The sequence below is a fragment of the Oreochromis aureus genome, linkage group 3 (genome assembly GCF_013358895.1).
Source record: "Oreochromis aureus strain Israel breed Guangdong linkage group 3, ZZ_aureus, whole genome shotgun sequence".
In the NCBI taxonomy this organism is placed as follows: domain Eukaryota; kingdom Metazoa; phylum Chordata; class Actinopteri; order Cichliformes; family Cichlidae; genus Oreochromis; species Oreochromis aureus.
Window position 1 is genome coordinate 11,420,929 of NC_052944.1, and position 12,362 is coordinate 11,433,290.

General features: G+C 41.3%; 1 protein-coding gene across 1 annotated transcript in view; it reads right to left on the bottom strand.

Annotated features, from left to right (window-relative positions):
* The window catches only part of fgf11a (fibroblast growth factor 11a), a 95,089-nt gene that overhangs the window by 35,567 nt on the left and 47,160 nt on the right, over positions 1 to 12,362 (bottom strand). The window contains exon 2 of the mRNA XM_031735019.2: positions 11,729 to 11,839. Within this exon, the coding sequence (XP_031590879.1) occupies positions 11,729 to 11,839 (111 nt within the window). The remainder of the gene's footprint in view (positions 1 to 11,728; positions 11,840 to 12,362) is intronic.

The following is a 12,362-nucleotide window of genomic DNA, read 5'->3' on the forward strand; positions in this document are numbered from 1 at the left end:
TTTAAAGTTCCCTGCTGCTTAAAAATGTGCCACACATAGATGTTTGACCTTCTCTGTGTCTATAGATATTGATTTTGTGACATCACCACTGGTTGAGAAGCCAGTCACGGCTCAGTATACGACTCGGGTCGGTGTAATGTGGCATACATACGCTCAGATGCAGGTGACATCTAAAGTTCAGCAGTTAGAAGTTTTCACATGAATAGCATTTGCATATGATGCTAGATTTTCCAGGGGGCAGGCATTTGAAACTGAAGGAGGTTTTAAGTAGAATCATTCTACCTTTAGCAAAATGGTCAATTTACCAGTGCTATAAGAGATAAGAGCAGATAAGTAACTCACCAATTATCTTGGCTATAAAATATTTTCTAAACAAAATACTCAGTTTTACTCTGATTTTAGATTATTGTAGCTTCTTTTCTGTACAGTGTTACCACTGTAGAGCAAGAGGATCACAGAGACACACTGCTGCCTGCCTATAGCTTTTGTCCATTTGCTGTGCTACCTATTGTAATAGTCGCAATTGTGTGGTGTCTCCTTGGGAAAAACTAGTTTAGTGTTTAGTGATGTCACAGGTGTGCACCACTGCTAACTGTGGAGTGTGAGAGAAACGTTCTTGCACATGGACACATGGACCTCATATTTTTAACTCCCTAACTCAAAGTAATGTTACGGGTTGTATGAACACTGCTATCTTCATGTATGATAAGACAGCGGCCGTTCAAACAGGCCTTGTAAGGCTGGTGAAGAGTGTGTTTATTAAAGGACAAGCAAAAGGACAAGCATAGTGGAATTCCCACTACCAGTGTGGTCGTGAGGAGGAGTCACAGAGGAGCTGAAGGTTCTCCCCACTCACAACAAGTGAGAACCGGAATATAGCCTGGAATAGTAATCCAGGTTCTATCTTGTTAAAACAGAGAGGTACAGCACAGAGCTGCATAACCATTCGTGTTTACATTGACAGCTAAGAACCCACACTGAGCACAGGGGGAACATGCAAACTCGACAAAAAAGGGACCCATGATGTTTTAATCCAAGCAGTAACCTCCTCAGCTGAAAGATGAAGCCAATGGTTACATGACAATTCTGGAGTTCTTGGTTGTTTACACAATCAAGTCAGTTCCCAAAGGCTCTTATTTTAGGGATGAATCATCCCTAAAGTCTTTTTTTTTCTTTGTTAAGATCATCCCCAGCCCTTCGATAATGTTGAGCTCCAGGCTCTTACAGTGTTTCATTCCTTGGTATGCTGCATTTGCACTGTTCTTGGGATCATTGGCATGTAAAAAATTAAAGCCGCTGACAATTAGAAGCTTGTCAGATGGTAAAGCATTGCTGACCAAGAATTTGAGTGCTTTTCTGTGTTTATAATTCTGTCAGTTTTAACAAGATCTCCAACACCACTGGCTGAGATGCAGCCTGAAACCATGACACAGCCTCCACTGTGTTTAATAGTGGCGGTTGCTCTAGACGCTCCATACCTACTGACATCGATTTAAACCAGAAATTTCATTTTAATTTTATTATTGACCGTAATCCTTTAATGTAACAAGTTTTAAAGGTAACGATATGTAGCAGTGGTAACTTACCACAGTACAACTGGATATGTTAACATGACTTTAAATAACGTGTATTTTTGCCCCGAGTTAACGTCAAGCTGCGAACTCTAACGTATTCGTGAATAATTCGTTATTATCTAGAATGATCAAAAGTTAAGCTGCACTGAAAGCTACTGGATGATATTCATGATCTTATTTAATTTACGACATTGTTTAATAACATTATACTTAAATCATGAAAATCCCAACATAGTCGCAAGAATATGAAATAAAGTCTTTTTCCGACAGCCCACTGCACTGGGATCATTAACGTGACACTTGATCTAATAAAGCTGCTGAAAACAAGTGGATTTGCATTGGCAACGAATGAAATAGCCTCTCTCCACTCGCACGTTGTCATTTGTGTTGGAAAGAAATGAGCTTTAATGGCTCAAGAGCAGATTAAATGACTTGCAGCTGAGCTTCACGCCTGATTTCCCCAGTGGTCGATGGCTCTGATGACAAGACAACTACTTTCACAGTCCTGTTATTTAACTTCCACCTCTTCCCCCTAGGCCTTCCTCTCCATAACTGATTTCTCTGTGCCTTTATCTGTCTTCCTTTCACTTCCATCCATCTTTTTTTTTGCCTCTCTCCTCTCTTTCCCTGGTGTTTTTTTGTCTTTTCAGCCCTCTTTGTCATGAATTAACATCCTTTTTTCTTATCTTACTGTTTTTTTTTACACGTCTCTCCATTTTTCTTCCTTATTTGTTCCCTTTCAGTTCCCCTGTTGCCTCTTGTCATTCTCCCCATCCTGTGAAACCAATGCTGTCCCATCCGCGTCCATTCATCTTTGTCCTGTTTTACCCTGCAGCCTCATCTGTCTGGCTCTCCGTCGCTCTCTCTTCTTCTCGTTTGGTATTCTTCATGCTCTTCTTCTCATCCTTGTGAGCCCACTCTGCTACTCTTTCCACCTTTCTCCTCGTCTGGCAGATGGAGCTTTTGCTTTCAATGTTCACAGCTTTTCCTCCTTGGACGCTTCAGCTCTCACACAGAGCTGAGCTTCCCTCATCTGCCTTTCAAGCTTTTTGCCTCCCTGCCCTCTGCGCAGGAGCGTTATCGAGCACTGGAGGAAAGTTACAGAAAAAAAGAGCAGACTTGTTCCAGAGTGCAGAGCGAGATAAGTAAAATTTCCTTCCAACTGTGGGAGATGGTAATTACAGTGGATAAAAGCCTGGGAATCAAGTTCCTCCTCATAGCTTCCCGATGTACACGCTGAGAGTCAATAGCTTTCATCTGTCTTTCTCTTGTGTCCATTTTTCTTCCATTTTCTCTGCGTCCATCAAACTGTCTCCTTCTGGGATTTTTGCTTTCTTCGTCCTCCGAAAGAAATCAAGATCAATCCTTCATGACCTATCCACAGAATTTATTCTCTCCCTTCTTTCTTTTAGGGTATTTTAAATCTTCCTTTGCTCTGTCAACTGTCTCATATTTTGTACCAGTACTGATATCAGGTACACGTGACCTTTTGACACACTTTTGAAATGGACCGAGGCCATTTATAAAAACACAATGTAACTTAAATGTAGCCACAGTTGTTTGGCAGCAGTACAGTCAAACCACTCAACTGCAAATTCTTGAAGAGGCACATTATTCAAGTTACAATTTTATCAATAACTAAACACTGTTTACGTAGAAAGCGATTTATTCATCACCCCTTGATTTGGATTTAGTCCTTAGCATCTTTGGGCGAATTGGTAACCATCTGACATTTCCAGCACAGACACATGTCAGTTACCAGCATTCTTTGCTCCTTTGATGGGACTTTCAGTTGGTCAGGAACAAATAAAACACTGAAAAAAGCCAAACAATAACATTTTTAAGTTATCTAAGTGAATTATATATCATGTTTAACCTGAGTAGCGAAAGACTGCGGGGGGTCTGAAAAAGATGTGCCGGAGGTTCGGTGTTCTCGCCGGCTCTGGTGAACCTTGACCTCCCGGTCAGCTATCAAGGTGGTGGGTAACAGACGTCTCCAAAAACGTCAGAGCACTTTTACAAATATGTGATGTTTTGATAGATCGAGCAGATATTTGAAGTTTACACAGCTACATTCTCACCTGAAAATAACTTAAAAGACCCAGAAAGAGTAATATTAAAAGTAAGTAGCTGCCGCCATTGTTTGAAACTGGAATTGGCTGAGTTGCGCTATGAATTCTGGGATAGCTATGATACCGGAGACTGCTCCTTCTTCTTCTTTGGCGTTTAATGGCAGCTGCCATCTTCTGTTTCAGTCCGTTATTACACTCTTAAATCCTTCTACTTATTCCTGTGTCTTTCAGGATCTTACAGAGCTTCAAACGACGCGTCGGCTATTAATTAAGTCATCGACGAATCGTGACTACTTGACTAATTGTGGCAGCCCTACTAGATGTAGAATTATTTCCCATCTCTTTACAACTCCTTCTTTGATCGGGGTCGACGGACGCGCCGGCGCGTCAAAATCAGATGACCAATTTAAGACGACACAGCTACAAGATGCAGCGACTCGGAGTCTCCATTTCAACTTGGGTCGAAAGTGCGGACTTCAAACTATATATCAGTTTCTGAATTGTGTCGATGGGCCACATAAAACCAGAGTTATGATAAAAAAATACACGCAATGTTTTTTTCTGAACAAAACAGTGGTGTTTACAGCGGGAAGAACAGTAAAAACGGCGTTTTCTACAGACAGCGCTAGCAAACACTCTCCGCTTGCGAGTGAAAAAAGAAAAAGAAAAAACAGCCCTTCCCTATTGGTGTTAGAGTTTACCATGTCAGCCAATCAAAAAAATCGTATGGCAACATGTGACATTTGGTTGTTTAGGGAGAAGGGGAAGTTTTAGGAGTGACACCCGCGACGGAAAGCGGGCGAGCGAAAGAAAGAGAGAGAGAGCGAGTTTTCATATGTGAGACATTAGTGACATTTAGTGTGTTTGGAGGCTATAGTTAGTGTGTTGTGTAGTTATTGTTCTGTATTGTGTGTCAGTTATACTGCTGAATGTCACATTTGCTCCAAAAAAGCCACCAAAGGCAGATTCCAGTGTAAACGCTGTCTCCGCATGGAAAACTGGACTGATGCATCTCCTGCTGTCAGACCTGCAGGGTTTAGGCCTTTGGTGTTCTCCTCTGTCTTATACTGAACACAAACTATCTTTTTGGACTGGCACAAATAATTTGTGTGCCTTCTTATTTGATGCAGCACACCTGATTGTTCTGTAAATAGATTTAAATGGTTATATAAAAAACGCCTGAGGCCTTGGCTGCATTTTTAGGTAAATAGTACCATATAACTTTGTTGTTTGCAAAACTTGTGCATAATTTTTAGAAATGTACAATTTCTATTTGCATTTCAAGTTATGAAAATGATTCGTTAAACATGTTTGTGGGTTTTACAGTAAAAAATATAACTTTTTTCTACTCGGATTTTGAATTTTTTGTCTGGATTTAGATCAACTGTGCTAATATAGTATACCAAAATGAAAAAATAACTCAAATTTCAGATATTTGTGGTTGTGCTGAAAATAATGATACCAAACAAGGCAAGATAAACAGTTTTTAAAGGTGAAATATAGAGGTAAAATCAAAAGTAGTCAAAAACGGCCAGTTATACCCTGGACCCCAGAGGGTAAACTAAATTCAGAGTCTCCATGAACTTTTATGTTCAAATGAACAGAAAGTTTAAAAACTCAAGAATCTGCGTTGCACTTAAACAAATTTTCAACCTACTATGAAGCGTAATTGATTTTTATTAAAGTGGCTAAGACATGCCAGAGCAACACACAGTATTCATTAAGTAATTCTTAAACTTGCTTCTCTTTCCTCCCCTCTTTCCTCTCCCAGCTTTATTATATAACAGCCTGGAAGAGCCAAGAACAGGCAAGGAGAGAGGAGAGGAGGAGCAGAGGGGGGCAGCTCCTCTGACCTCCCACCAAAGGGGGGAGACACAGTGATTGAGGAGCCATCAGCTGTATGCCAGCTGCTCCTCGTGCTCCCCATCACTCCCTCCTGTCCCTCTGCCTTTTTCTCCGTCATCCTCACGTCTCCCCCCTCCTTCCGTCTCACTCGCTCTCTTCCTCTGCCAGCCCATCTTGTCTCACTGGCTCAGTTTGCTCTGGCCCGTCTTCCCTCTGTGATCCTCTTATTCTTTGTTTCCACCCCTCTCTCACTTGCAAAAATATAGTGTGCTTTGGTGACAGCTTCCTTTGTCACCTAGTTAAGAAATCCCTGAAGCCGCTTGCTTTAAAAAAGTGATAAAAGTATTCCAAGGCCATACAAAAGCCACTCTTGTCACTTTTTGTTCTATTACATCCCCTCAGGGCTTCTGTACCTCTTCCCAGCTTTTTCTTTCCCTCCATTTGGCTTTCCTTTCAGTGTCCTGCCTTCCTGACACATTTGGGTCCGGGAGAAACAGAAGGTTAAGGTAGCTGCTGTAAAGCCTGGTATCCCAGGTAGAGAGGTGACAAGAGGGAGCCAATGGGCCGGGCTCCCTCCTGCCCCTTGGAGGTCGTTCACTGCAGCAGGTCACAGGCGAAAGTTTCATCCTGGAGATCAGCCGATGAGTATCACAGCTGGCTGCATGGGCCAGCACCTCAGATATGAACTTCCCTGTTCCTCCCTTAATGATTTATCCCATTTGCTGCTGATTTGGCCTTTTTTTGGTGTTACACACTTTTGTGTTATACACTTCAGTGGGGTGCATAATCACTGCTGAATCTGAAGCTGATGAGTGGTAGAAGCTGGCTATTGTTACATATAAAGGTTGATCTGTTTCAGATATAAGAAAATTACAAAATTACAAAGACTTTAACATCCAACAATTGACCCTAATCTTGCCCCTAAACCTGGGTTAAGGTTTGCTTTTGGCCCCATGATCAATAAGGATTTTTTTTTTTCTTTAAATGTTAGGCAGTGATTAGTCTATTTGCAAAGTCCAAATACATTAACTTCTTAAGATAGATCACCTGTAACCTGTGTAGAGTTTGGGATAAAGGGTATATGTTGATAGATGTAAAGTAAAAAGACTGGGAATAATACCTATTTCCTTCCTCTTCCTCCTCCTGCTACGGGGGGATTGTCCTTTGAGTTTACTTCATGTTTTATTCTGAAAGTTAGTTCCTCATATGCCATTCCTAGTTTTCAGTTAACTATTGGGAATTTTCCTAAACAAAAAATAATATCAGCTGTTTTTAAATGTATGTGTCAAGTTGGGACGCTGAGATTTATCTTACTCTTGCCACAGGCAGTGGTTCATGGAACTGACACTAAAGGATGCCTTCTGTGTACCTCTGTGATTCTGACAGCTTCTACCATCTATAGCATTTGATACTACAGGAGTGAGAACAGACTGAAAGGATCTGAGAAGGCCAAGCACACAGAAAGCCCCAGTGTCACAGCTACTTCATTTTTAGCAGCACCAAGAGAGAAAGTAACAATGGACAGACTGAACAGAGTTGGTAGAATAGAATGGCTTTTGGGCTCAGTGTGTAACCAAGCAGGTTACACTGCTTGGTTACTCTCTTCAGAGGTGGAGAGAATAAGTCAGTGAGGATCTGAGCTGGTCACAAAAGCAGTAAGACAACAACTCTTCCTTCTGAGGCCGCTGAGGAGGTTTGAGGAGATTCTATTAATGCGACATCAAGAGTATTCTCTCTGGCTGTATCGTGACTCTACACAGGTCTGAACTGCCAGCCAACCAGGACCTCTACACACAGTAGGAGGAAGGCTCAGCGGATCATCTTTGATCCCAGCCACACACTATTCACACACCTGCCACTGGGCAGGCAGTACAGAAGCATCCAGACCCACAGCAGCAGATTCAGTGACAGTTTCTAACCACATGCCTTCAGGCTTCTGAATTGTTGAAATAACGGAGAGTTTGAACACAACAGTTCACATACAAAAGTTTGCAGATGATATTTTATGCAATCATTATACACACTGTATATGTACAGACCATTATCTCTGCACTAAAGCTGCTAAGGTATTTTTAGTAACCTCTAGTTATTCTACCTCTGTGTTTTTATTCTTTATATAGTGTTACTTAATGTGCAACATTTGCTTCTTTACAATATTGAGGGGGCTCTGAGTCTAAAAATTGTAATTGTCCGTAGTGATTAGTGAGTTACCTGTATATGACAATAATAAATCTTGAACCTGATAACAGCAAGATCAGGAAAGTCATACAACTCCACTGAACAATAACAGTGCCCAAAAAAAAAAAAAGCCGAATTCTAGACGCAAGTGAAAATGAGTTAAAGCAAAAGGTGTCTGTTTCTCGGTCACTTTGCATTTTATGGTCTGAATTTCCACACATTCTCATGCACACACACTAATACAGTTTATAAGAGTTCATGCTCACACAGCAATTTCTGCTCATTCAATGTTCTGTGCAGCCAGGTGGATGATTGTGTCTCTGATTGATACTCTATTTCACTGATGTCAATCTCTAGAAGACTGTTTGCTTGAATTAATAAATAATCTGAAAGTGCACAGTTTGGGCTTTGCAGAGCTTATCACATGCCACCTTTGAAAATGTAACAGCTCAGGAAAGCCATGCACCAGATACTGGCATTGATGGAATTAGTGTTGTTATAAAATTAACCCCTGCAAACAAGTTGCGGTCTGACCTCCGCTGACTGAAGTTTAATGCCACTGCACGCTAGGGGTGCTGTTACACAATGCTCGTCTTTACATCTGTCTGGGCATGAGCCCTGTTCGCCTTCAGATGTGCCCAGCGGTATTATGTGATCACTTCAGACAGAATGTTCAGCCGACATTTGCCTCAGCGTAGGTGTGCAGTTACATAAGAGGGAGAGGTGAGCGCAGATCTAATCACTTTATGGAGGTGTTTAACCAAGCTGCTTGGGCTAGAGGATTCATAACCTCGGTGCCGAACCAGCTTTCAGGGATAACAGTCCCGGGGATTGTTATGTGGGAATCTGGAGAATCAGTCTTCTGGAGAGTTGTCTTGAAATATTTCACTCATCGTTTATTTCACTAAATAAACACTTTATACTCTATGTTTCCCATCAGCAAATATCATCCTGCCAAGTTACATAAGTTAGTCTCCAGGACAAATGCCAGGGGAAAACCTCACAACGAACACCTCAAGGTTAGATCCAGGTTATTCCAACCCAGTAACAATCCTGCTGTCACAAGTATTCTGACGTCTTAATAGAATGCTGAAATATAATCTTTGTACAGGGGAACCACAGCTGAGTGTCAACGTGTGATTTTCTCCCCTCCCTGTGTAGATTGTAAATCCCAAATTGTGCTAAGCTCATATTTTCCACCCAAACTGGTGTTTTGACAGAAAAAAGCTGCTGTGTTGCCACATCAGGGATTTCCTGTAATATAATATTGATCTCTTTGGAAAGGTTGGAGTCCATCCAGAGACTCTAGGGAATCATGGGATATGATGTTTTGAGTCATTAATGTTGTAGGTGATGCCCCTCGCAGGGTTAGGTGTGTGTGCACAATCACAAACTCAGCAACCAAAGAAGGGCAGCAGGTTTTTGTGTGACTGTTAAGAACTGTAGGTCCTCAATAAAATCTTCAGAGGGGTTATTTGATACCATTAAGTAGTTTTGAAATACTCTAGTTAGAAATTGAATGTAGGCATACTTCACAAAATAGTATTAAAGTGACGGCTTCGGGTTCAGATTTAAATAATTTGCACAGCGGGGTTGTGAAAAAAAATGATTCTCAGATATTTATACTAAAAATTTATATGAGGTTAGGTAGTCTTAACATCCTCAGTTGACACACAGCTTTACACAGCATCTGCAGGCAGCCCCTCGCTAGCAGCTGAACACATCAACAATAGTCAATGTTCACAATACTGAACGTTGTTTCATGAGGAATTTCGAGAGGTCAGAGAATCTCCCATTTCACCACACTGAAGCATTAAACAGTTATCAAAATCATTAACCCAGCCAGCAAAGACATTACTGTTAGACTTTTAACTGTTAGCAGTTATCCAGTAGCCACATTAGCCATCTATTAAGTTATCATTGGGTAGCGGTTAGCAGCTATGGCTAACAATAAAACTATAACATTAGAGTTAGATAGGAAATGTCCTTTCCATAGATCGAGCATGTTAATTTAACAGGATAATTCAGTTACAGTATTTGTGCCTTAAAGGGTGTTAAGTTTCTCTTAAAAACCATGATTGAAGCTGAGAAAAGTCAGACCTGAAAGACAGAAACAAACAATGGCTAACTTACCAACGAAAATCACCAGAAGCACAGCACTACCTCAGATAATGTAAAATTGTGTTTTCGGAGGGGATGTTTTTCAACTACCTATGGTAGGACTACCAGGCTGTTGTGGCTTTGCATGGTTCTTCCACATGATACAGAAGGGCCCCTATTTTTTTAAAGGAATAAATTGTAAAATTGTCAGAATGTCTTGTTTCTTCATACTTCAACCATCCAATCAACTGAACGACACCAAAGACGAGGCAGTAGCAGAATAAGCTGTTTGGCATTGGCAGAGAAGATTTGGCAAGTTTTTAATAGGTGCAACCCACATCTTTCAACCAACAAATGTATTTTCCTTACAAGTGTAGCCAGGTTGAAGGTCAATATTATGGGACATGCCACTGGAGGGCGCTGTTTTTTGGGGGGGTACCAAGGGATGATGGGGATCTACGGAGACATTCACAGAAGTGCTAGCTTGCATTGGTGTTATGTCGGTGTGCAATGCCGTTTTTCGCTGCGTGGTCTGTTTTAAATGCAAAGTGTGGAACAGTTAGTTGCTGCAACCAACTTCACCGTTCATCTCAGAGGGATCTGTATTCCGTTTTCTGCTGGATTAATGCACTGTATGTATTTGAGTTCACACTCGTATTATAATATCTCTGTGGGTAAGAGAGAAAATGTACCTGCTTAACTGTTTAATCTTGGCTCTGTATCTTAGCAGGAGAAGCCACTACAGTTATTTTTGCACTGCTAAGTTTGTTATATTTCTGTATGGGTTTATATCAGTCACAAATTGACGCTAGACATCCTTGAGTTCCAGACGCTGATAAAGTTGGGGAAATAACCTGCAGTAGCAGTAGGTTACCAGTGCACAAAGCTGTTACTGGATAAGAACTGTCTGTAACAATTTTATTTCTTTATTTTTACAACCTTTTTTATTTTCTTCTGAGCGCTTACTTTATCATTCAGTTTAAAAGAACCCCAAAGATAATCTGTGTTCTGGGCTGGTTAATTTAGCCAGGCTACACAATTTGTCACCATTTAATAGGAAATAAACATGACTATAGGAGTTGTTGCTAAAAAGCATTTTTACAACAAAAAAATCATCTTGAAAGCTACTTGAAAAGTCAGTGATTAATGAGGATTTTTAATTGTGTAAAGACATCAGCCTCGGCAGATGCGCATGCATTAGAAAGCCTGTCTCCCCTTGAGCGATATGGCGGCAGCATTGACACGTTGTTCCAACGAACAGCTGTGACCACTGTGACATCAAGTCTGTGTGGTGATTGAACTGCCTGGATAGAACATTTAGGAGACGTCACATGACATCTACTTACTAGTGACAAAACACCAGAATATTAGCTGAGATTTCCTGCTACGGATTCTTCCAACAGCACATGGACCCAGCAGATTAAAGACCCTTTAATGTTTCATTGAACTTTGTTGGAAATTTGCACTCTCACATATACCTACATAATTCAGGGTGTTGTGCCTGACACTGAGAGCACAACATGCACAGTGCAGTGTGTATACTCACAGATGAGTTATTCATGGGCACATAAGGCTTACAACTTGAAGGTCAGAATGACTGTAAGCAAAACAATTAAAAGCATGTCTTTGAAGAGCTTAATCAGTGCCAGAGATCTTCGGTGATATATTATGCAATGAGAATGAATCCCATTTGGCTGCCGTTCCCCTAGTCCACCTCGCCAAGTGTGCATGCATTTTCAGCCTGATCGATCTTGGTGCAAATCAAACCAGAAAGCATGGCAGGGTTGTCGTGCCTCTGTGTGCTCTCAGGATGTTAATCTGTCTTACCACGAAGATCCCTTTTAAACACACTTTGGCATGGAAGCAGGGGAAACTCCTAGAGGTGCATGTACTGACTCAGGCATTAAATAGAACCCTTGTACAGCAACAATATCTAAGAGTCTGTCCTCCTTTACTTACAGAAGGAGCTGCTTTCGTCCTTTGTGCCTTCCATGGTGCCATCCGGCAGCATCTGGAGGTAGAAGCCGTGTCTGCAGTAGAGCCGCGTGACAATGCCCTTCAGCTGAGGCTCTGCAGAGCAAACACAATGTGAAACACGTTAACGTCCGACAACACACATACACTCTCATCAGGTGACATATATTAATGCACACAGCTACCTAAGAGGCAGGTCTTAATATTTACCCAGCGAAACAGTCAAACAGTGAAGTGTGTGTACTCGTATATGCGTGTGTGACTGTGGCCTTCAACACGATTGATGGGACCTCGGCGTTGGGTAAAAACATGCATCTTTCACAGAGAGGCTCAAGCGAGGGAGGCAAGCTGTTCAAGATGCTTTATTGCGTGTGCGTTTTCGCATTCGTGCACGCGAGGCCTCGCAGCAGCACGTCACTTCAAAAGGTGACCACTTCTAACACGCGTAGAAAAGTGTTAGAACTTAAAGAGAGGTCAGCTGTTTGAGGGATACTAAAGGAAAATATATCTATGAGAGCAGGATTTTTTATTTTTTATTAGTATTTTTGTCAAAAGATTTGTTTTAGACGTGTAGTAAATTTCACTGAGGTAAAGCCTTTGTGGTATATCAGCCCGAAAC